Here is a 24,740-nt window from a genome sequence, read left to right on the forward strand (position 1 = left end):
TATAGGTGGTTTCCCCCCTCTTCATCCTCCCCATTCTATCTGTGTGCTCTGGCCTTTCGGGAGCAGTCTTTCTGCACGGTACCGTGCCACCTCTGGTAGGTGCGTGCAGAGGGGAATGGATATCAAGGACTTTCTATCACTTAAGATAACACAACTGTATAAACCTGCGCGTAATTAAGACATTCTCCAAGCCTCGTGCTGCACGTCCTCGGAGGATCTCCTACCCCCGGAGCACCTTTGCCCGTGCCGGCTCCCCTCGGGCTCCCCTGCCTCGTGCCGGGCGCTGCTCCCGCGGGATGCGCTGGGCGGGGCTCGTCCCGGCCGCCGCCCCCGGCCCGGCGCTGCTGCTGCTGCTGCTGCCCCGCTCCCGGCGGCGGGCGGGCCCTGGCGGCACCGGAGCGGGTAAGGAGCGGGTATGGAGCGGGTATGGAGCGGGCACGGGCCGGCTTTGCCCCGGGGGAGCAGCGCCAGAGGAGCGGGGCACGGGGGAGGGTCCGTCCCAAGTGGAATTTTCCGGGTAGTTGAGGCGCAGCCACGAAGTTCTGGCTTGAAACGGGCCGGTGGATGGGGCTCTTTTGTTTTGGTTTACGAACATGATACAGTTAACATAAATACTTGGCTCCTTTTTCTTTTTTTAATTTCCTTTTTTCCCCCTCTTTTTTTTTTTTTTCTCATTTTCTTTCCTCCTCCCATTTCCTTTCCTTTCCTTCCCTCTTTCCCTCTCTTCCCTTTGCCCAGGGGTACCCGGGGCTTTGAATCACGGCGGAAATCGGGCGGCTTTGGGTGCCGGGCATCCTACGGGATCACATTCCCATGACTTTTGCCTTGTTAGGGAGGAGACTGGGGCAAGCGAGGAGTGTTTTTATTTAATACTCGAAGTGAATTGAATTCCTGGAGCCTTTCTCACGTTTTCTAGTGGTTCGGCTGATGATGTTAAAGTATGCGCGTAGGGTCACGGTGTTCGAAACCGCTGCTGCAGAAATCTCTCCCATGAATCCAGCCGGGGCTAAGGGCTTTGGAAAAACAGCCGGAGCGGATGCGGGAGGATGTGCTGCACAGGGCTGGAATGATTAGACGGCACTGACCATATGCACCCCTAGTGCAGACGCCGGGGATGGAGTTTCAAGGATAGCGTAAGTGAGAAAAAAAAAAATGTAGAAAGAATTCACTTTCTGGTTTTGGGTAAGTGCTCACTGAAGGGGGGCTTGGCAGTGAGGTTTTTTTAAAGGTGTAGCTGCTCAGATACTTGCGGCAAATGAGTGTGCTGAGCAAACTGCTGACTAAGCTGTTCTATGGACCCAAGTGAAAGTTACACAACTCAATGCTTCCCCAGTGTTTTTTCTGTGAGGTGGAGAAACCCTGAGTGATTTCTCTGCAAACAGGACTTAGCTTTTTTTTGGGAGAGTGGTAATGACTGACTGGAGAGGAGGGAGCAGAAGTTTTGGAGCCTGAGGCTTTTAGACGTGAACTGTTCATTTTGGTGTTAACTCGCTGAGACTGAGACTCTTCTGTAGCTGTGAAAGAAGAAAAAGCAGTAGCTGAAGACAGCACTTTATGTTGTCTGATTTTGTGCACTGGGAGGAAATGCTGTGAGGAAAGATTAGCTGCCTTCTCGCCTCTGTGTGTGACTGGAGGAGAACTTAGCACTGCGCTCTGTAAGCAGTTGTGGCTGAGCTTAGGAGGAATTTGTACAACAGGGACTGTGGCCAGAGACTGTATTTACCTGATGCTGGAGTTGTAAATCACACCATTGGGAAAACCTGCCCCAAGGCAGGCACGAGGTCCTTACTTCATGCTCGGTTTTGATTGTTTTCCTTCTCCCTCGTGAATATGTAGTAAGTATTCTTTTCCATCACTTTAAAAGTTGTTTGTAAGCTTAATGGCCCAGCTTGTTGATCTCTGAGAAGAAAATTAATGTCGGTTTGTAAATTAATCTGTGTGTGGGCATTAACTCCAACATGAAATGCAGCCAGTTACACAAACAGAGATGCACTATCCTGGGCAGTGTTTGACTTCGTGTTTGGGTAAACAAGGTCCCTCTAGTCCACCACTCCTTTTCTTTTGTTTTTGATTGGTATAAATACAAGCTGACGTGTTCTGCTTCAGAAAACCACGCTGCCCACGTGTCTGTCATAAAAGGCTTTTGGAGAGGACCCCAAAAGAGGCTTTTTTTGGTGTCTGTGTTATGAATTACGCTTTCTGACATGACTGTCATCAGTTGCTATTAAAAATACTTTTATCCAGATAAACAAGGATTCAAGTGGCACACCTTCTCCTAAGTGCTAGTATTCCTGTAAGGCTTTAAGGCAGGGAGAAGAGGAGTATCCCACAGCTGAGTTGAGAGCTGTTCTGTCAGAAATTGTTACTGACAGCTGTCAGACAGTACTTTTCATGTTTAGAAGAGCTCTGCAAATCTTATGTCATGGGTTAGACTCCAGGAAGGTATTGCCACGTGTTTGTTGGGCACTAAAACATGAGGCAGTTTTAAAGGCAGATATAAAATCTGACTCAGAACCTAAAACTAAATAAACTAAACTAAACTAAAAAAACCCCTAAATTAAAAAAAATGGGGGACTGTTATGTTGTTCAGTGAATTTGCTAAATACAGTATTTCTGTTAGCATCCCTACCTTTTATTACTCACTCTGAGATTAGTGGCAAAGGTTTTGAAGTGTTCTTCTGTGCTATGTATTCTTTGTGGCATTTCATTCCTCCCTTCCCTTGGACACTGTAAACACTAGCAGAGGACCAGGCTTAAACTTCTTTCTGACCACAGCCAGCTTAATATTTTGATATGTGATCTGTGTGCCAAAGCACTCAGGCTTTTTTTTTTTTTTAATCCAGAGGGCTGCTTAATCCTAAAAAAAAAAAAAAAAAAAAAAAAAAAAGCTGTTGCTATTACAGAAGTGGGACAGCCACCCATAACTCCATTTCTTCTGCTTCTTAGCCTTTTATAAACCTCTGGCTCTGCCCAGGGGGAGAAGAGAGGGAGAGGTTTGGGATGTTAAAGTGCTTGCCAGAGCCCTGTGCAGAGCTGCCGTGACCAGAGCACTTCTGTGGGATGTGCGTGTGTTGCTAATAATAACATGTTTCCTAAACACAGTTAAAAATTGCTTCAGTAGATGCAGTAACATTCCATTAACTTAGTGACCTGCAGAAGTACTGCAAATAAAAATAGATTTATTTTCCTGTCTCTTCTAGGCCAGAGCATTTTTTTTTTAATGAAAAAAACCCAACAAACTTTCTGTACAGTACAATGTCAGCTGGTTTCAATAAACAGTTTACATGAATCCCCACTGTCCAAAATCTGCCTGTGGAGTGCGAGTTCTGCCATCACTGTGGTGATGCTGAAGAGGGATGAGATTCAGAGGATGAAGCAGGACTAGCCCAGTGAATGGGCCCTGTGGGGAGGGGTGTTGTACACACGACGGGAGCACACGTGTGCACAGTGAAGTGAACTAAAAATGATTTACCTATCTTGTCTATGCAGACAGTGGGAAGAAATTAAGTGCAACAGCGCAGATCAAAAACCAATCTCCAGCTAAAAAATATTTAAGAGTCACAGGTTTGCAGTGAGCACTTTCTAAGATTAAAAAAACAAAGAAGTTTTTGTAACATACAGCTACATGTAACTGATTTGCTTTGAGAAGATGCAATCATGTCTTGCATCACACCTTGCAGTCACATCTTGCACACAAGTGGTGTGTCTTAGAAGGCACTGTGCTATCCAAAAAGGAAGAGAATAAAAACACTGAGTAGTTAATATGGATTTCATCAGGCTTTTTGTTATTTCTTCCAGGAAAAATGAGCTTTCTTCTGTAGAAGATGTTCACTAAAACATAGAGAGCCATTTTGCTCAAGATTTAATCCAGTTCTAATTTGAGCTGGTAAAAGTGTTCCTACTGTCTTTGATAGCAGACTGTGTCTTCCTGAGGATTTTCCTGACCATCCCATTTGCCAGCTAATGGGGCAGGAGCAGGGGTCCACCCTGTCCTGCCTTCTCCGTTCCCAGCTTGCAGACCAAAGATGCAGAGAACAATGTGCCCCTAGACAGTGTGTTTGTGAGACCTGGGACAGTCTGTCACCTTCTGAGATGGGGAATCTGCCCAGTAAACAGGAAAACACTGGACATCCGGGATGGAGCTCTGCTGGGTGTCATCTGCAGGAACTGACTGAGAAGTTAGAACTGATGTATCCAAGAAAGATGCTCAGGCTTGTGTTGAGTACTGCTGTTTGCTGTTCTGACAGATATGCCAGAGATAAATGTGGTTTTTATCACTTTGGTTACATTAAAAGGAAAAACAAACATGGTCTAAGTGTACCCAAATATGGCTCTTCCTTATGTACCAGAATTATGCAGAGTTCGTGGTGTGATGTAAGATGTTATTGCATCTTCCTGAAACAAAATAGTTACATGTAGCTGTGGATTGGGAAAACTGGTTTTTATGTTAGAAAGTGCTTGTTGCAAGCCTGTGATCCTTGGATGTTTCGTAGCTGGAGGCTGATTTTTGCCTGACTTCTTTCTCCATGCTGTTATATTTGCTGGTTCATGTGTTCTGTAATGTCTGTGTATGGGCTGAGTCACAGCAGGTAGTGCAGGACCTGCTGCAAGTAACCTCATAGTTCCCCTCAGGTGAGAGAGGTGGCCTGTGGGGTAAGAGGACCTCTGCTGCTTTTTGCAGCTTCAGGTCTCCATTCCAATATCTTTCCCAATGACACTTAAATGGGATCTCTATTTTAGTTTTTTTTTTTTTTAATTTTAAATTATTATTTTTAGTTTATTCTATTTAGTTTATGTTATCCCATTCTGAAAGTTATGTTCCTGATAACAAGCTCTGGAAAAAATCCCTTAGAGGAATGGCAGTGTAGATCCCAGGTGGCTGTGTGGCTGTGATTTGAAAAAATCTCTCAGTTCCTGTAGGAAATACCTTTGGTTTGTCTCCATAAAGTCATACAGACACTTCCACTAAAATGTCTCTAGGCTTTTCTGCCTTGATTTTCATTCCCCACTAAGAAAATAGTGAAGGACACGGCTGATGTGACTCACCCATGGTGATGTGAGTGCTGGAGTGGGGTGAGGGAGGGTGTGGGAATCACAGCTCACTGTGTATGGGAAGAGTGGTTGAAGCTGATGGTGTTACACACAAGACCAGTCATGCATGATGTTTTGTTGTCTTTTCGAGGCAGCTTTGGAATGACTTCACATCTGAGTGTTAGGGAAGGTCTCCCAGAATGGATCTGGACATGAAAAGGAGTTTTTTTACAGTGCATATTCGAGTGATTATTCGTGGCAAAGATGGGAGTTGTTTTGAGTAGCTGTGCTAAATTTTCACATAAACTGGAAGGCCTCCATCATCCAACCTCCTCCCGTTGTCAGCAAGAGGAGCTACTTCTTTGGGGAAGACCTATTTCAGCTGCAGCTGAGCAGGCTTGAATGGTTACCAGAGATGTGAATCTGGCTGGCTTTTCTTTCATTTTCCATTTGGGAGCTTCCCATAGGTTTTTCCTCCTGTGTGAATCTCGTATCTGCTCACAGCCTTTAAAGCGTGAGGCGTGACTCTGAGAGGCAGAGGAGCTGGAATTTCCTCAGGCCTCCATCGTGCTGTGCCTGTGGGAGCCCTGCTGGGCTGTGCTCTGGATGCTCCCCTGGTGTGCAGGGACCAGCAGTGCTGTCACCATCAGTCCCTGACCTTGTGGTGGGGAGTCCCCCTCACCCCAAACCCTGTGACATCATCCTCACTAGGGGAGAGCATTTCAGCCTCTGCCCAACCCTTTATCAAGGAAAGTAAGTGTTGTCTCTGCTTGGGAACTGTGATGTGTTGATGCCCTTAAAAATGTCAATTTTCTCGATTTTTGCAAGTACCAACCACCTGATTTGTAACCCCCCTGTGACTGAGGCAGGAACAAGCTACAAGTGTGTGCAAGAGCTGGGCCTGCCTTTGCTCTGGGGACGTGCACACTGTCAAAAGCTGAAAGCTTTAATTCCTCCAACTCTCAGGGCTGAGAGTAAGGAATTCCAAATTAAACAGATTAGCTGCAAGCTCTGAACTTCTCCCAGCTGTGCCTATGCCCCAGAGAGCGAGCAGTGTAAATAAAAGGTCACATTGCACTTTGAAGTTGGTGTATTTTTGACTATTACACCAGTTCCTTATTTTCTAAAATGAGTAATGCAGAGGGAGGCTTAATCCATATCCCAAATACAAGAAAATGCCAAGAAATTAGTATTTCTCATCAGCTGTGGCTTTTGCTTATGTTTATTTCAGAAGTATAGACTGGATAAATTATTTTATGTGTATCTAGGATAGAAAAAGCAGAGTTAAATAGAAGTGCAGCCACATGTAGTAGCAAAGTAAAATTTGAGGCGAATCATTATAAATCAAGCAGTATTTTATGTAGAAGTTGTGCTTCATGGTTTTTTTTTGTAGTTAAGTAATAACCAGAACAGTGACACAAAGAATATGGCTGTAAAACTCAGAGATAAATCAGCCATGTTTTACTTGGATATCACAAGGGCTTAGGAACATTTCAGGTATTTTATATACCATATGTGCTTTATTGCTTAAACTTAGAGAATTTGTACTTCCCTACTACACTCTGTGGCAAAATGCTTGAAGAATTGTCTGGGTGTTTGTACCAGGAACAGTAACAACTCAGATGATGTGGTTATGGGACAGCTTCACCACAGCGTGCACAGGATGCAGAGCTTTGCATTAAATTTCTATGTGGCCTGTATGCAACAGACAGCCTTGCTCCTGGAAATAAAATTGATGTGTAGCAGTGTATGGGGTCCATAGTTTTTCTGGAAGGGTGGAAATAAAATGACCAGGCACTGTCCACAAACAGAGCAGCTCATGTGAAGAGCTCAGCTTATTTGGAAGGGATTATTTAACTCTTTTGTCACACTGTGTGTAGATAAATCTGGGGGTTTTTTTTGAGCTTGGAGCAAGTAATGAGGCTGGTGTTTACCCAATAAAACCCCACTGAACAAGTGGCACACATAAGGTACGTGCTTGGGTGTTAAAAAGAGAATTTGTTCAGAGGATGTGTAGCTCAACAATTCTGAAGCCACGATGGCCTCTGGAGCTAGAGAGGCAATAAGGAATGTATTTATAGAATTATGCTTTTCTGTGTGTTGCGAGTGTGAGCACTGTCTATTAAACACTGCATTTACTTGCTTTATGCTTTGCAGAAGGGAGGTGTTTCCCTGATGTTCCTCATTAGCTGACCCCGTGCTCCTCCAATATTTTAAAAGAGGACCTTTGTGTTTGAACAGAAGGGGATGTGCTTGAGGGTTTTAATTGGTGCCAAATTTTAGGGGAGACCCCTGAGAGTGAGATGTGCAAGTGGTTCAGTTGTGCCCTGTGCAGGTTCAGTGCTGCTGCTGTGAAGGAGGTGACAGAAGGCTGTGCTGCCAGCATGGTGGGGACATTGCTGAGGACATGTCAGCATCCTCAGCTCGCTGAGGACCCAGGTGCATCTGGATTAAAAGTACCGATGCCAATACCTTGAGTTACACCTCAGAGTGAGTAGGGAGTTACTATTAGTGTTCAGTGTAGGAAGAGGTAACAATATTCCCCAGCAAGGCACGGAAGTTGAGCTGTATTTTTGCTGCAGGTTTTTGATACAACAGAGGAACTAGTGATAGCTACAGCCTATGAAATCTCTTAATAATAGAATAGCATTTCTCTTTCTTCCATCTTCAAGGTATTAAAATGAAGAAATTAAGCTGCAACTACTGTTCATTAAATGCTGAGGGACTGCGTTAATCTGATAGATGGGAAGATTATTTTCAGGCAGAAGAGGATGAATTGAAATGAGTTTCAACTTTTGGGTTCACTGGAATTAATGCATCTAGGATCGACTGTTATTTCAGCCAGCTTTATTTATTGGCAGTTTCAATATCCTAAAAATGGTATTTCCTGCCTCATATCTGAACAAGATACCACACGTGCTTGTAATTTAAATGTTACAGGCCACATAACATGTGATCAATGGTATCTTGTATCATTTTCCTTTTCCCCAAGGCATTTGGGTTACATTCATGGGGGTCCCGTGGGGGACCTTTGCCTTTTGGAGAAAAAACACATCCATCTTGAAGCCTGAATTAATTTCAATTTCGAGGAAAAGGGTCCCAGTTCTTAAGAAGGAATTTGGAGCACGGTTTAGGACAAAATAGAACTTGAAAGCATTATTTATTGCATTGTACAGATGTAAAAGAATCAGAGAACAAGTGAGGTAAAGCAGCATTAGACTGATCTTATTTTTTTTTTTCAATACTAGATGAGTGGTGCTATCCTGAACACACAAGAGGGTGCGTTTCCCTTTATTAGCATGACGTTATACAAGCAGCTTGTAAAAATCTGTTTGGGCTTATTTTTTTCTCCAATCCTAGTGGTCCAGTTTTGGGGATCAGTGGGTTACAGTAGGGGAACCACTATCTATTTCAAGACTTCTTGCATGTGTGTTTTTGTTATCATCAGCATCTTTTTTTTCTTTTAAAAAACTCCCACGTAACTGCAACAGCGACAAGAGGAGAAAGCTGCAGCCTCTGACAGGTACACTGAGGGTATTGTGGCTGCAAAGGAGGGCTCCATCTGGGAAAGTGGTTTCCTTCATTGATACTTACTGACTGAAGTTAAATGTTTGGCAGGTGGAGTTCAAACACCTTTTTGTTTTGTAACGGGAAAAAAACCTGCCAAATAATCTGCAGCATGGCATTTTAAAAAGTGAATAGTAACAGACGTTAGGGAAAAAAACCCCCAGACATCTGGGAATAATAAAGGATGATGAAAACCTCCCTTTCTAACAAGAAAGGGAAACAGCCTGCAAATGTGTTCTTTATTGTAAACACCCGATTTTATGATTTCTTTTCCACTGGTGTATCTCAGTGTTGTGTGATTTGCCCCTTGAGCATGGCTGTGGCTGCACTGGAGGGTTGTGGCATCATCCCCAGAGTCCCTCCACAGAGAAAGGCTTCTCTCCCATCCATGTCATGTTTTTTTTCTCTCTCTGGCTGTCCCTTATCTCTTGTAAATGCCAGAGGAGTTTTTAATGGCAGCCTTTAAGGCTGTTTCCTTATGTTCTCTTGTCTGCCAGGCTGCCCTAGTGTCCTGGCTGTTCCACGAAAAGGCCACATCCCAAGTTAGCATCCCATTAGCTGCCCTTAACAAGTGAGGCTTTGAAAAAAGGGCTGAAAACTTCAAAACTTCATCTCTAGAAGTAATTAATGCTGAAAGAGCCATGGTGGCAACCAGAGGGAGAGGAGGAGAAGGGTGTGATATGGGAGGAAAACATGATGACCAAGTCAGAGAGCAAATAGCTGTGATTTTTCTTTCCATTGCTGCACTTTATTATGATGAAGTGATTGTGTGGGTGAAGGATACACTGGTAGTTGTGTGTGTCTGAGCTATGACAGTAATTTGTACTTGTTTGCTCCTTTTCTCTCTCTCTTTCTCTAAGTGGTGCTTATAAAATAACTAGCATAGTGCAAATATTTTCTGGACAAAAAGGTCGAGAGTTCAAAAACTAATGAAGGACCAGAGTCCTCCTCCGTTGCCAGCTCTCAGTTGCTCACCCTCAGAGTAAGCAGGCTGTGCCACGGTTTATGGCACTTTCTTACCAGCTACAAACTGCCCCAGAAATAATGGAGAAATGGTAAAAATAAAGACTTGTAGCACAAGATTTCACTTGGCTGAACTGTGGCATGTCTAGAAGTGGACTGTTCTCTGAATGTTACAGATAAAGAATGGCTTTTATGGTTATGTGATTCTGTAGCAATTAAACAGCCTGACTGTGGCTGTCTGTGCACAAAGGGCAAGAGCTCTAAGTCATCATTAGCTGATCTTAATTAATGGAGTAATGTACATGCAGGTGGTTTTTGTCTATATGAACTCTGCCTTCCTTGTGCTTTCAGGCAAATGTGAATGTGTTCTGACAGAACAAGAGTAACTTTCTATCAAATGAGCGATGTTTATATGTACCCCCTGGTGTTTCATTGTACTCAATTCCTCCTCAGGCATTGGCAATTTTTTTGCTTGCTCCCTCATCAGGCAGGAGCAATGGGGAGGAAGAACTTTGGGGACAACACGCCCTGCATAAGGATGCAATGAGCGTTTAATTTCAGTGCATAATTCAGAACCACGAAGGCAAGATTAATGATTTACTGCTTGCAGCCCTGCTCTGAGGAGATCCAGCTGAGCCCTTTACCAAAGACACTTTGTTTGATGAAGTGTAGTTTATTAATTGGTTTAAAGACCTGTCCTTTTTCCAGGCCACCAGCCAGTTCAGTGCTTGGCAGATGTGAGTGTTGTTACTTGGCCTTGACTTGTGTTTCGTCAGCGTTTTGTCTGCACTGGAGGCTTGCAGTCTGCTCTCTAGCAGGAATGTGCTGCTCATCCTTAGGGTTAATTTCTTGTTTATAACTTTAATGCCTTCCCAGCGCTTCCTTGTAACATGTCCAGTCTCCAGGAGCGTAAGCCTGTGTTGAAGGAACTGATGTGAAGAGATTCCTGCACAGGTCTGGCAGGCATCCAGGTTTTTGCCCTGATGGCAGCTGCATGTGTACCTTTGCTGTCAGCACTGAGTTGCTACAGCTTGTCATCAAAAAAATAATCCCCTCTCCCCCTCCTGATTCTATTTTTGGAAACAGCTACACCATTCTTAGTAAAATGCTGTTTTGTTTGATGGGGGAAGGAGGGGAAACCTCACCAGGAGCAGATGCCCAGTATGGAAAATCTCTGTCCATATTCCAAATGATGCATAAGCTATATAGTATTACGTTGTATAGTATGAAGCTCAAAGTATTATTCAAGCAGTGCTGTACTGCTGTGGGGCATTCTGCTTTCTCTGATTGAGAGGGTCTGTACATCAGGTGCTCTGAACAGCTCATAGAGCTTAGAACTCCCTTCAATCCCCAACCTGTGAGAGCCATGGGGATTCATGGGCAGTTTATCTGTTTCTACACAGCTGTCTCAGATTATATGTGTAAAACAAAATACACTGGATTTGTGAACTGCTTGCAGATTTGAGCTTTGTGTGATTTGAGTTTGATTTGAATCATGTTTGTTGTTTCTTCATAGATGGCTTGCAGGTGATCTGTGTGCAAGTGCCTCAAGTTTCTCCCACAAGATGTGTTCCCCAAATCCAGCAAACTGGGTCACCTTTGATGACGAGCCACTCTTCCAGTCACCTCAGAAGTTGGTTGATAATCAGAGTAGTTGCAAAGCAAATGGTCTTAAGCTCAACTTGTCCAATGTTCATGAGTCTTCAAGTAGGTCATCCTCTACAGGCAGCACTCCACTCTCATCTCCTGTAGTTGATTTCTACCTAAGTCCCGGACCCCCCAGCAACTCTCCACTTACTACACCTACCAGAGACTACCCAGGAAATCTGTGCTTTCCGAAGTCTGGGGTTCACATGCTTTATCCCATCCCTGAATGGCCAACAAATGTTAACCTTCCTCCATCCCCCGGGATTTGCTCATCCCTAGCCTCACAGAAACCAAGCAACCTTCCTTTGAACCCCTCACCTGATGACCATCCAGTTAAGACTTTGGTCTCCAAATCAGCAGATGAAGGAAGCCCTAACCCACCAGGAAGCTCTGAGGAGCTGGCTCCAGGACACTTCCCGTACTTCCACAGTGACTGTGCTTTTTCCAGTCCTTTTTGGAAGGAAGGGTGCTCCCTTACCACGCTGCCAGCTAATGTTAGCATGCACAGGAAGGACAAAGTGCTCGACAGGAGCGGGTGCCATCCTAGAGACAAAGAAACTTGTCATGATCAGAAGAGCCTTAACCAGGGCTCCTTCAGTTACATCTGTGAGAGGCTTGAACATCTGCAAGCTGACAACTGTGAGGCTGTGGAAAACCCACCCATCTCCAGCACCCACGCATGGCACAAGCTCTCCCCCACCATCCCACACAGCCTTTTCAGGAGCCGGAAATCAGATGGGTGGCCGTTCATGCTGAGGATTCCTGAAAAGAAGAACATGATGTCATCTCGGCAGTGGGGCCCTATTTACCTGAGCGTCCTGGCTGGAGGGGTGTTGCAGATGTATTACGAAAAGGGCCTGGAGAAACCTTTCAAGGAATTCCAGCTGCAGCCGCAGTGCAAGCTGTCCGAACCCAAACTGGAGAGCTACAATGTCTCAGGAAAAATCCACACTGTGAAGATCGAGTGCGTGTCTTACACGGAGAAGAGGAGGTACCATCCCAAAGTAGAGGTGATCCATGAGCCGGAGGTGGAGCAGATGTTAAAGCTGGGCACCACAGATTATAACGACTTCACCGATTTCCTCGTGACGGTCGAGGAGGAGCTCATGAAGCTTCCTACTGTTTCCAGACAAAAGAGGAATTATGAAGAGCAGGAAATGACTCTGGAAATAGTGGATAACTTTTGGGGGAAAGTCACTAAGGCAGAAGGAAAACTCGTAGAAAGTGCAGTCATCACACACATTTACTGCCTGTGTTTTGTGAATGGTGGTGCTGAGTGTTTTCTAACCCTGAACGACCTGGAGCTCCAGAAGAGGGACGAGCGTTACTTTGAGAAGGAGCAGGAGAGGAAGTGGATCGATATTCTTGACTGCCATTTCCATAACTGTGTGAAAAAGCAGGAATTTGAGCAATCACGGATTATTAAGTTTACACCCCCGGATGCCTGCAGGCTGGAACTGATGCGTTTCAGGACACGCTACAGCGGGCAAGACCTTCCCTTTTCTGTGAAGGCTGCAGTGGTGGTTCAGGGGGCTTACATTGAACTTCAGGCTTTCATAAACATGTCTTCAACTGCTCAGATCCTGACACGTTCACCCTCTGCGAAATACTGTGAAAATGTTATGATACGCTTTCCTGTTCCCACACAGTGGATCAAAGCACTTTGGACCATGAACCTCCAAAGGCAAAAGTCCCTAAAAGCAAAAATGAATAGGAGAGCATGCCTTGGGGCTTTGCATGAGGTTGAATCTGATCCCGTAATCCAAGTCTCAGTTGGAACAGCAAAATACGAGAGTGCCTACAGGGCCGTGGTGTGGAAGATTGACAGGCTTCCAGATAAAAATTCAAGTAAATAATCTGTGCTATAAAGTGATGGGCTTGGGTGTATGTCTTCACTGGGTTTATGCTTGTGTACCTCCATCAGCTGTCGTGGTTTGGGATTTACCTGTGGGATGTTGTTGGTAGAAGCTGGAGTAATCTTTTAGGAAAAGAGATTACTGACTTACAGATTTTTTTTAAAATGATGTTTTCGTAATTTATTTGATGGAGGCAGATGTACTGTCAGTCATTTCAAGTGTGCAGTATCATGGAAGTGGAGCTGATCATTCTGAGTAAACCTCAAGTCTGTAGTAGTAAGGCTGATGAGGGAAGGGTTTATGCTTCCTGTGTACCAGCTGGGCAGTGGGTGGGATGGGAAGCAGAAGTTGGTTGGTAAAATGATATCCCAACATCACACAGCTAATAGGAAAGGTGGTGCTGTCACTGCTGTGTCTTGGCTTCCTAGCATCATTTAAGAAATGGTAGGTATGATACAGAACTAGAAGGTGCTGTGGTTAAATTTGCCGTAGGAAGGCAACTGTGCTTTTGCAAAGGCTATTACCTCTTTCATGGGTTTGTGCATTGAGATTGTACATTCAGGGCAAAAACTGCACTGACAAAAAATGCCTCCCACTTTATTCCCATTTCTTTCTGGTGGTGGTACCTCACTAAAAACTTGTATTGCAGCAAAAGCAGCTATGTTTTTAACTGAACACATGGAAGTAGTTAATTTACCTTAATTTAAAGGAGAAAATTTGACTTTTTGAAAAAGAAAAATATAAATATTTGGGTTTAAATTTCCAGTTTTTAGTCATTTTACCAGTACCTTTCTAAAGACATGGTACTTTCCTAAAGGCATAAAATTCTTGAGGAATACAGTATCCTGCTTCGAGTTTTGTAGAGTGAAGGCATTTGATCCTTTGCTTGATCCTTTGCATTATGTGTACCTGAGGCTTTGGGGATCTGTGTAAGACAAGGGCACCTGTCTTTTTTTTGTATTTCATGTAAAATATCTGTAAAATCTGTACTTTTAAAAAGGGAGTCAGTGTGTGTTACTAACATATGGGTTGTCCTAGTCTTATATTATCCTGTCTGGGCTAGCTGCCTCTTTAAAATGTCCAGAAAAGATTTTATCTTCTTAAGTCCTGTTTTCAGGTATTCTACTACTAAGCCAGGACTAATGGTGGGGGAAGAATGATGACAGAGGGAAGATAAGGGCATGGGCTGGGGAGACTGGAAAATGGACAGGGAGGGCAGAGGAGTTGATGGAGAGATGTAGGAGAACTAGAAGGCAGAAGGAGATTCTTCAGGTCTTCAAAATTCCTGTCCTGTGCTCCAGGTTTCAGAGATTTGCACCGTGTTGCTGTGATCCATGTGTTTTCCCAAGGCTTACAGGACTGTTTTTAGTATTCTTTGCTATTTAATGTAGGTCTGCTTCTGTAAAATCAAGTCAGCAGTTTAGGTAATTTTAAGGAAGATTATAAGCTGTCCAAATTCCCTGCAGTTCTTTCACCTGAAGATTTGATGTGCAAAATTAACTTCAGATTTAATTTATTTGAAAGTAAGAATTGGGGTTTTTTTTGAGGCATTCCACAGCTTTACATTATTTTCTATCAGTAGCTTAAACTTTTGACATTTGAATAATTTCTCTAGCTGAGATCTGCAGAATCATTTGTCTCTGTGAAATGTTCGTGCATTTGAAAAAACATTTTGGTAGTAATACTGCCCAGTTAAATTTTAAACCTCTTTATCAAGTGCTCTGTAGACAGTTAAGAGTTTAAAAATAGAGCTGTCCCAAGGCATGCCAAAAGTCTGGAGACAGTCAAACTAATAGAAATATGTAAACTTTCATAATGTGTTTACCGCAGGCAGAAAAATATGCCGAGGATTTTGCTTTCAAAAAGCCTTTGTCCAAGGCTTCTTAAAAAAAAAAAAAAAAAGGAAGGGAGAAGGAGGTGTTGCCTACAGTTATATTGTGGCTCCATTTATAGACATTGAAATATGTTAATATCCACTGGATTCTACTAAAGTGTTTTCTTGGAAAAGTGCTGGCCAAGTGAAGTCAGTAGGAGCTGCAAGAAACACCAGACTAATAAAAGCTGCCTGTGCCTATTCAGATACATGAATGTTGGATTTGGAGTCTGAATTTTAACATTATTAAAAAAAAAAAAGAAAAGGGAAAAAGCAATAGGCTTTGAAGGGCTGATCCAGTGAAATTTCTACAAATAATGTTTGTGAAACTGGGGCTTCATGTAAGGAAACGCAGAACATGTTACGATTTTAGCACAGTACTGGGGCCAGACTTTGCAGTGGAGAAGCTGTGTCAGCTGCTTCCCAGGGAGTTCCCAGGGAGCAGGGGAGAGACTAAACTGCAAACTGCTGTGCTTTAATCACTTGCTGTGTAAATTTGAGCCCTGTGGTGCTTCCTGCTAGGACACCTCCACCCTTGAGCCAGTTGTGTTAAGCAACAGTTCTTCAGCTGATTATTTCTTCTTTCATTCTGCATCATGCAGCCACACTGAGGAAGCAGGGGCTAAATGACACAGCAAATTGGAGCTAGGGGAGCTTATGGCTGCTGGCAGTCCTGTTATTGCCTTTAGCATCTGTGCATGGACTCTGCTCTGGGAGGTGATGTGTTTCCCAGCAACCACCAGATGCTGCTTTTCTTATTTTCTAAACTGCCTGGGTGGAAACTCAAAGCCATGACTTTTTCGGGTGGGCTCCATCCCTGCCCAGCCACCTTCTTCTGGCACTGGCACCACTGTGAACTGCTGCTTGGTGGTGGTACTGTCCTACTCCTCTATTTCCTATGCACCTCTCCCAGCAGGTTGGACAAATGTACCCATTTAGACATAGCTGCAGGAGTTATTAACTTCTAACAACCCTAATGTAAATCTGTTCTTAGTAATTGTTTATGTTTTCATGTTCAAAATAAGAGTTTTAGAACTGGACCTATTTTGGCAAAAATAGAATTATTGCATAAGTAAGATAACCAGTACATTATTTTGGCTTTAATTGCTTTGCTTCATGAGTGTTTCTCAGATCAAGGTTGCTTGAATGCTACTTACACAGGTGAAATAGGGCTAAACAGTGTTAATAAGTGCAAAGTTAGATTATTAATTGCTTTTGAAATGCTATATGAATGCTAAATTATATTTGGAATCTAGTTCCATAGTTTTACTGATCTTTTGTTTGTTTGTTGTGGCTTTTTTGTTGGTTTTCTTTGGAGAAAGAGCAAGAATTTGGAATGCTTTTAGGAAACAAGAACCAGATATTCGGATTAAAGCAGACTAAAATATCTCAATTCACTGAAGTCTTAACAAGTTGCATAGACACCTAAACTGCAGGGTTTCTGTCTCATAAGTCAGATAGTAAAAGCTCAGTTATGTCCCCAAATTATCTGGTTGCCTTTCAGGTTTGATTTCATCAGTCCAGGTGGTCATGTCTCCATGGTGCCTGATGGGCCACATTCTGGATAGCTGGGCTTGAATATGTCATCTTGAAAATGTCAGGGCTCTGAATATGTCACCTTAGTACACTGTGCCTGTTCCAACCCACTTGTCTTTCTACAGCACCACCTTTTCCCTCCTTCTGGCCAACACCTGTCTTTTTCAGTTTCTTTTGCAAAAGGATCTTCTACACACAGCCTCTCTTCTTCTAACTCCAGTGTAACACAAGGCCTGGGAAGCAGTGGTTTCATGGAGCAGAGATGACAAGAACTGCTCAGTTTTAGGTGAAAACTAAGGTGATATTCACGGTCTTCCAAAATGCTGGTCAGTCACTTTGTCATCTGACAGCCAATGGGAAGAAATTGCTCTACTCTCCCAGCACAGCCCAGCAGTGGCAGAAGAACTCCACAAGTGAAGGGGTGAGTACCTCCTTCTGACCTTGGTGTTGGTATAAGAGACAGATGGGCTGGGAGGAACCCTGTGTTTTAGGAATAGGCAAAAAGGTCCAATGGAAGCTGCTCCAGAGGACCCAAGGCAGTAGCCTTATACAAATCCCAAACTTACTGTCTCTGCCATTGCAGGTTACAACCTAAGGAAAAGGAAGCACTCCAGAATTCACTCTATCCCAACACCAAGACCACCTTATGGGTGTGGGTCAGCTGAAATATAAACCCAGAAGTTTCTTTAAAGGCTAGATGGTCCTAGAATCACAACTATGCCATGTCTGGTAGGAAAACCTTCAGCAGCAGACCAAGAGGTATGGCCCATTTATGCCTGGACTCAAGTGGACATCTATTATCCAACACTTACCGTCCGACATCTGCCCAGGAAAATTCCAAGCAGTGATTACTTCTGGATTCCATTTCTCAGAAGACAAAATAATTTACTAGACAATTCCCATTGCTGTTTGTTTCTTCATAGGCCTCCCCCTCCAAAAAACCCCCAGGAAGATTCTGAATTTGATCTCCAAAAGCCTTTAGATCTATGCTGGTTGCCTTCTACCACAAATGAACTACAAGCAACAAACCATTTTTCCTCAGATCCTTGATTAACCACTGCCCCAGAGGCAGAGTGTGCCTTTTTCCTGGCCAAGACATGCCATGGTGCTGCAATTCCTGCTGTCCTCCCCAGGATGCTTCACTTGTGGCTGACACTGCTCAGCCTGTGCAGCCCAACCCAGCAAACAGCACAAAGACCAGGTCAAGTGAGTGTGTTGTCAAGCTGCATCCTGGCATCACCATGGGAGATGGGAGCAGGTCCTGGGAGCCAAAAGGACCACAGTTCGGATGGGATGACATCTTGCAGTGTGGCTCTGGAAGAGGATGTTCCTTGTGGTGTCCTGTTGCTGGGATGATGGAGGATTCAAGGATGGAGAGGCCTGCATCAACAAAGGCTCATTCCACCATGTCCAGGCAGTCTGGAAGAGGGACTGTGGACTAAGAGAGTATTAGTGCAGGAGAAATGGGCTTGGACACAGCAAGAGGTGACCAGCAGCAGGTCATGGACAAGGCTCATGTCACAGAGATGCAGAGATCTGCCTGTCCCTGGGTGCATGAGTGATGAAACACCATCTCCTCACACTTGTTCCTTGCTGCAGCTTCATTCTCAAGATGTTGGCAGGTGGCTGTAGTCCTTATTTCTGACTTTGTTCCCTCCTCTATTTCCATAATAAAATCCCTGATGTTGCAGTTTTACTGGTCTCTGTGTTTTGTGTTACTGTCCTGAGACGTCACCACATGCTGCATGCCCCTGGCGTGGCACTCCTCGCAGATTGAGGACCTTTGTGCTCCGGTGCCTTGCAGGACCCTCTCCTGAGGTGTGCCCAGAGGTGTGTGTAATGTTACAGGCAAAACCTGCAGCACAGACAGGCACCCAGCCCAAGGCTCCTAGGAGCAATGGAGGTGCAGCTTTTTTATTTATTTTTGCCATACAGAATGCCTGTGAGCCTGTGGATGTGGAATATTACCATGATTTTTCCCATGGGGTGGATAAAGCTCAGTTTATGTTAACTCCATCTTCAGTATTTCCTTCATTCGGATACGAAATTGATTCCTGTCACTGGAGAAGGCCAGTGCATAAAGAATGGGACATTTTTTCCTGAACTTTGAGAATCCATTCAGTGTAATGGATGAAAACCAAATATATTCTGCCAGGCTTGCCTTTGACAAAACACAGGCAATCCTTTCTCTGCTTTTTTTTTTTTTTCCCCCCTGCCTGCAGCCAAAACATAGTTGTCTATGCTGATGATTAAAATCCTGGAGAGAAGGAGAAATGCAGAATTGCTTCGTTTTGCCCTGAAGAATTTGGAGAGGATTTTTTTCATTATATTAAATTGTGTTATTCTGATTTCACACACATGGTGAGTCTGCTGACTCCAGTTGCTTTGGGAAGCGGGCTTTCACCTTGCTGTTCCAGGAGAAGTGCCTGTCCTTGTCATTGTCCCGTGTAAGAAATGCTAAAGCAAGTGATCCTTGGGATCATCCCTAGGATGATTAAAGTAATTCAGAATATGCTGCACAAATCCTTCATGACTCTGCTTTATAACATCACAGTTACTTTAGCAATACATTTTTTTTGGCAAAAATGGGGTATGTTCTTTTCCAAGCTAGATAGGGACTCTAGGTAGCCCTTATCCTGGCGGGTGGGATGTATCTTGTTTGAGCAGCACTCTGAGCTGCACCTTTATCTCCCTGCTATGGACATACTGTAATAAATGGTGGTACACAAGATAGCTGTAGTACTTGAAATAAGCACTGCAGTAAAATTTCTACAGCAGACATCTCTGGAAAGGGGGTTATTGGGTGCAGGGCACAGTATCTCTGCCTTGGCCACACTGGGACCTTCCAGCTTTTATTTTTCTGTAAGAAATGCATTTTTAAGGGAAAACTGAGATTCCATCAAATAGTCTGAATTTAGCAACAAAGCACTAAGTTTGTAATATTTTTCTCCCAATGAGAAGCTGAAAGGATCTGGTAAATCTTGTGTAAATTGATTTGTAAAATTGACTGTGAAAAATGTGCTGAAGCAGACAAAAAATAAATAAGGGGCTACCCTATGCCCAAGTAGCAAAAGCTTATAGATAGAATAATCTTGTATCATAACAACAGCTCTGTTTATAAAAGGTAAAACTATACTCTCTCGCTAGGAGATGAGCCTTACACTGTAAACAAAGAAAAGGTAATTCACTAATGGTGTGGTGGTTTTCTTTTTCTTTTCCAAGGTTTGGATCATCCACACAGCCTGTCTTACAAACTGGAACTCGGGTCAGACCAGGAGATACCATCTGACTGGTATCCATTTGCTACTGTCCAATTTGTTGTTCATGATACCTGTGCCTCAGGAACAGAAGTGAAGTCCCTGGGCATAGAGAGTGATCTGCAGCCCCAGAAACACGTGGTTCAGAAAGCTTTTTACAATTGCCAGGTATTCTCAGGGCTATGCTCTCCATGTTTTTCTCTTCTTCCTTCCTGCTCCCCAATACAGTATTTGAAAAGCAGATGTGCTTTGTATTCTAAACACATCTTGCACATACTTTTGATAATGACTTGGAGCAAAAGAATCATTAAATAATAATTCCTTGTCTGATCAAAGATGAGTATGAAAAATAGGACTGTGAATGCAGCTTTGTTTTTTCTCAGTTGAGCTGTTTTTGGGAGTAGTGGTTTTGAAATCTGTTGGGTCTGGAAATATTTTGATTTTGTGTCAAAGCTTTTTCCATGCCATTGCTGCCGTTCACACTTTCAATGTCCAGTTATTTGCTAATTCTACCTGCTGCTTTTTGTTTTCTACCTACAGGTTGAAATTGAAAAGAAGTGGATTAGGCTTGATGGAGAAGACCCAGATAAGGCTGGTAACTGCCTAATGCAATGAAAGAGGACAAGAGGCACCATTATAGGATATTAGTAGGAATCAATTTACATAGGAAATTCTATTGTTAGAAGAAACGCGGTGACCTAGTCTAGGGTAAACATGGTCATTGAATTTTTTTTAGTGCTTAAGGGTTTGAGTCTGCAAATCAGTACTCATTTGACTGGCCTGCATTCAAGTAAACTTCCTGTCATGGGAGTCCTGGGATGAATGAGGTCTCCTTGTCAGAGCTGCAGGATGTGAGCACTTCATTGACTGATTCTAATATATTATTTTCCTGTTGTGTAGCTTTAACTTGGGAATGATCTCATACTCCATATTGAAACCTAATGGCACTGATCAAAGGGTTCATGTCACTTGGACACATAATATTTGGTAATAAAAGCTGCCAGAGTGTGTATGTGCAGACCAGCACCTGTGTAAGGTCTGGCAGGACCAATTAAATTTTTTAGTGCTGTTTGAAAACTAAAGTCCCTCCTGTTTTGGTGCTCCTTGAAGTACCTGAACAGAACAAGTCCAAATAATATTCTCAACAAGAGCCTTAATTAATGAGTTGGAAACTGGGTGATTTCATTGGGAAAAAGGGTCCTCTGCAATAATATTCTTTATTTTTCCATGGCTGCAACTGTTTCCTCCTCAGCACTTTATAGGTTCACTCTAAGTAATCTGTTGGGCAAAAAGACCATATGGCAGATGTGATTGAAGTTTCTGTGCCAGCATTAGACAGTTCTTTTTCACTACTGTAGCAAGTGAGATAAGGGGTGGATTCTCAGAGTGTAAATCAGTCCAGGCCTATTTCATCTGATGAGGCTTTGAGAATTTACAGCAGAAGTTTTCCCCCGCAAGCTGGAGAAAAGACTGGTTGCTGCTGTTTGCTCGGTGTCTCCTTTAGGATGCAAGTTCCAGCTGTTGGTATGGAAACTGCAGGAGCTGTGGTTTTGAGTAACTTTTCAGACATGCATGGGAAGGGAGATGTTTTCGTGCTACTGGCTCTAAAGGCATTTTCCATGGGGAAATAATGCAGGAATGGACTGTCACAGGAGACATGAAGCTGTGATGCTTCATTCAGGCAGCCTGAGCTACTAATCACTAATGTCAGTGTGTTAACTGTGTTTTCAACAAACAGTTGGCCTTTAGGGAAAGGCTCTAATACTTCCCTTCAGCCATTATCCCCCTTGTCATTTTCTGCAGGCTGTAATTCCAGGTTTGAAAAAATATGATAAATGAAAACAATGCTCGAGATACTTTTTTTTTTTTTTTTGGGGGGCTGCAGTTTTCCTAAAATTATCCTTACTTCAAACAAAAATTACTGGAGAACAAAAATGTAGTAATGCACTGCCTCACTTTATATTTTGTAGAGCTTGTAAATGTTTATATGAACACTGAGTAGAAATACAGATAAATGTTATTCCCCAAAAGTAGAAATATGTGGGATATACACAGAGAAAATTACCAGTCTGAGGAAACAGAAGGCCATAATATGAACCTAGTTCATCACAATAAACTTTTCCCCCCATCCGGAAGCTGGGAATGAAATGGGTAATAGATTCTGTAGTAAGTCCTGAGGGCAGGTTTTTTATGGGCATTGCATTGCCAAAGCCCCAAATAGACTATTATGGTATTTGGGCTTCTCTATATATCCCTTTTATTAGCAGATTATATTGTTATAAATCTAAGCAAGCGTTGGACTGTAGTAGTGATCCAAATATGTCTCAGCTGTTGCATCCTCTGTCTGTGTTTTGACTTGAGAAGCCATTAGCACCTTCAAGTCATGTTTGGTATGTTTTATTAATAATTTTGGTTTATATTCTGCTCAGCTGAACCAAGGGGCACAGTGTGCACCAGGGCAAAGTGTTAATACTTGACAACATGGCAAGCTCTGCAGTTTGCTGAAGGCCATGGTTGTACTGCAGCTACAATATTTATTGACCTCTTTGCTCAGTGAGGTAGAGGAAGCAGAATATGCATTGCAATTACCCGTGGTTTCCTTTGTCTGAGGCTGACTTGTTTTGATTGGCATTAATACAGCTAATTCAATAAACCTCTTAACAGTGGTTGCTCTCCAAAGCCTGTCTCACCCAGCTGGCCGCTATTTTTGTGTTCTTAAGAAGGAGGAACCTGAATATATCCATTCCACCTCTCTTTCACCTTAGGATCTCCATTCACAGCACTCACCTCCTGGGCATTGGTACCTAGTGGTGTTACAGGTTCTGCAGAAGCAGTGGCTGCTTTTCTGCTCTCAGGTGTCTGCTGTGTCTCAGGATGTGTTTAAGGAGCCTGTGTAGTGTTGACCCTTCAAGATACAAGCTCTTGTTTGCAGTAAGTGGCTTAAATAATGAATGACCACCTTACAAGTCACCATTCCTGCGAGAGAGTTGTATTAGGGTGTTATGGTGCCAATGCTCATTCAGACTTACTGAACTCATTAACATAAAAAGGTCAAGCTACAGCTTTATCTGTGTTGCAAACTCTTGGATTTTCATCTGAAGCTTGCAAGACTCACAATGCACTTTAATCAGAATTGGATCAGGATCACAGGGAATTAATTCCATAGAAATACTGCTACACTGAAAGAAAGTTACTTTGTTTAATACATGGCTTTTGGTTTGACAATTACTTGACAATTAGTGCAGCCTAAGGTTGAATAATTGCCCTGTTCAGTCTCACACTAATGTTTGTATGTCTTAATGTCAGAATATTTAAAAATACGCTGCAGTCTTAATGAAAGAAAATTTGGGTTATCTGACTTTTTCCCCCCCATCAAATTCTAACTTTCTCTTCTTTTGCGACGTGTCAAACCAGAAACACCCAGGTTTCCCCTTTCTTCTATGTTGTCTTGAGCATAACCTACCAAACAAATATTCTTAACTTTAAGAATAAAGTCTTAACTTTAAGACTCATTGCTAACATTTTCCTTGAATGTTACAGCAGCTGATAGTGAGCAAACATATGGGCTCTGAATTCTTCAGGAATCTGGTCTACAGGTAGTCTAATTGTAATTTGGGGGGGGGGAATGGAGATGAGGAACAGTTGCTATAAGCTGTTGAGATGCTCAGTGTCCAGCTAGCAGAAGGACTGGAGCTTTAAATAACCCATGAGGTACTGACATCATGTGAGGAACTGGGTTTCACACGTATCTGATCTTGCTTCCCGCAGCGAGTGCCTGCAGTTGCTGAAATGCTTCCAACTGTCTGGGTCACTTAAGATGCTGACATTTCACTAACATTTACTTCAGGGCAGTATTTAGGTATTATCTGTGTTTCCTTCACAAAGGACCAGCAGGTTTTGGGATATGTTATATTTAAAACAGAAATCAATGAGAACAACTATTTTTATAGCATGTTTGCCTTACTTACAAAGGGTTGTACTTGCTGAAACCGACAAACTTTATCTTTGCATTCATCTTTCTCATACTAATTGTATTACTCCAGGTAAATGGCACTTGATGTAGTTTTTGGATTCAAACACCCATTGAAGTCAATGGAAGTCTTTTAACTGACAAAATGGGATCTGCATCAAAGTCCCTAAGAATAAAAGAGAGGCAAAAAAAAGAAGAAGAAAGGACTAGTGGTAATGGTCTGTAGATGATTTTTTATGATAGTAAGTAAGAAACCTGAAATGCCTGCTTATTCCAACCAGAAGAGAGCACAAAGGATAGGAGAAGAGGTGTTACTGGATGTCACAGCTGAAGCTTTGCAGTGATTGGGAACAATGGTTCTGTTGCCCCTGGGTAGCAGCTCTCGAGAAATGAGGATGATGATGCACTCCATTGATACCAAGCTACTGTCATCCTTATGCGCCTTGCTTTGATTTCCTTTAGATTCTGTATTAGTTGTCCAAAAGTATTTTACATCTGAACACATGTTTTCACATGTTACTTTTGGTTGTGTTTTATTTGCTTGGCAGACTTCTTAGCTGCAGTATTGGTGTCCATACTTCTATTTTGCATTTATTTGTCTTTTTGTTACTTAACACAGTAACTAAGTGCTGCAGTTAGTAGTTCTTAGCAATATTTTGATAACTCTGAAGCAGTGCTGTTACTCCTAATGGAAACTATAATTTTATTTGGGTCTTTTGTCAGTATAAGTACAAACAGATCATGCTGATAATCTTGTAATAACATTTTGTAGATTGCATATTGATTAAAAAAATAAAGTTGTATTTCAAACTAGCAGTTTCTTGTCCCCTCACTAGAAATATATCGAGCTAGTTTTGAATTTACTGTAGTTAACTAGTTGATCTTGATCGTCAGATATTGCAGCTCATTAGAAAGAACAGTTCTAGTCTGTGAGTGGGGAATGTCACTCCTCAGATAAAGCTGGTTGCAGAAAGCTCAGAGATGCACTGTATTACATTTATCATGGAATGGTTTGGGGTGGAAGGGACCTTGAAGATTAT

General features: G+C 42.8%; 1 protein-coding gene across 5 annotated transcripts; it reads left to right on the forward strand.

Annotated features, from left to right (window-relative positions):
- Nucleotides 1-261: 261 nt before the first annotated feature.
- STON1 (stonin 1) lies at nucleotides 262-24,513 on the forward strand. Of its 5 annotated transcripts, none has more exons than XM_069009364.1 (4): nucleotides 262-402; nucleotides 11,078-13,056; nucleotides 19,696-19,898; nucleotides 20,271-24,513. In XM_069009364.1, the coding sequence occupies exons 2-4, from the start codon at nucleotides 11,127-11,129 to the stop codon at nucleotides 20,343-20,345; spliced, it is 2,208 nt and encodes a 735-aa protein (XP_068865465.1). In that variant the 5' UTR covers nucleotides 262-402; nucleotides 11,078-11,126; the 3' UTR covers nucleotides 20,346-24,513. The 5 variants fall into 5 exon arrangements, 3 of the variants coding, with proteins under 3 accessions (XP_068865465.1, XP_068865464.1, XP_068865463.1); XR_011149686.1 differs by lacking the exon at nucleotides 20,271-24,513 and adding an exon at nucleotides 16,442-18,095 and having other exon boundaries at nucleotides 321-402; nucleotides 19,696-19,779; XR_011149685.1 differs by lacking the exons at nucleotides 19,696-19,898; nucleotides 20,271-24,513 and adding exons at nucleotides 16,442-16,894; nucleotides 17,057-19,686 and having other exon boundaries at nucleotides 321-402.
- Nucleotides 24,514-24,740: the final 227 nt, after the last annotated feature.

This window comes from Aphelocoma coerulescens, chromosome 3, assembly GCF_041296385.1.
Source record: "Aphelocoma coerulescens isolate FSJ_1873_10779 chromosome 3, UR_Acoe_1.0, whole genome shotgun sequence".
Taxonomy (NCBI): domain Eukaryota; kingdom Metazoa; phylum Chordata; class Aves; order Passeriformes; family Corvidae; genus Aphelocoma; species Aphelocoma coerulescens.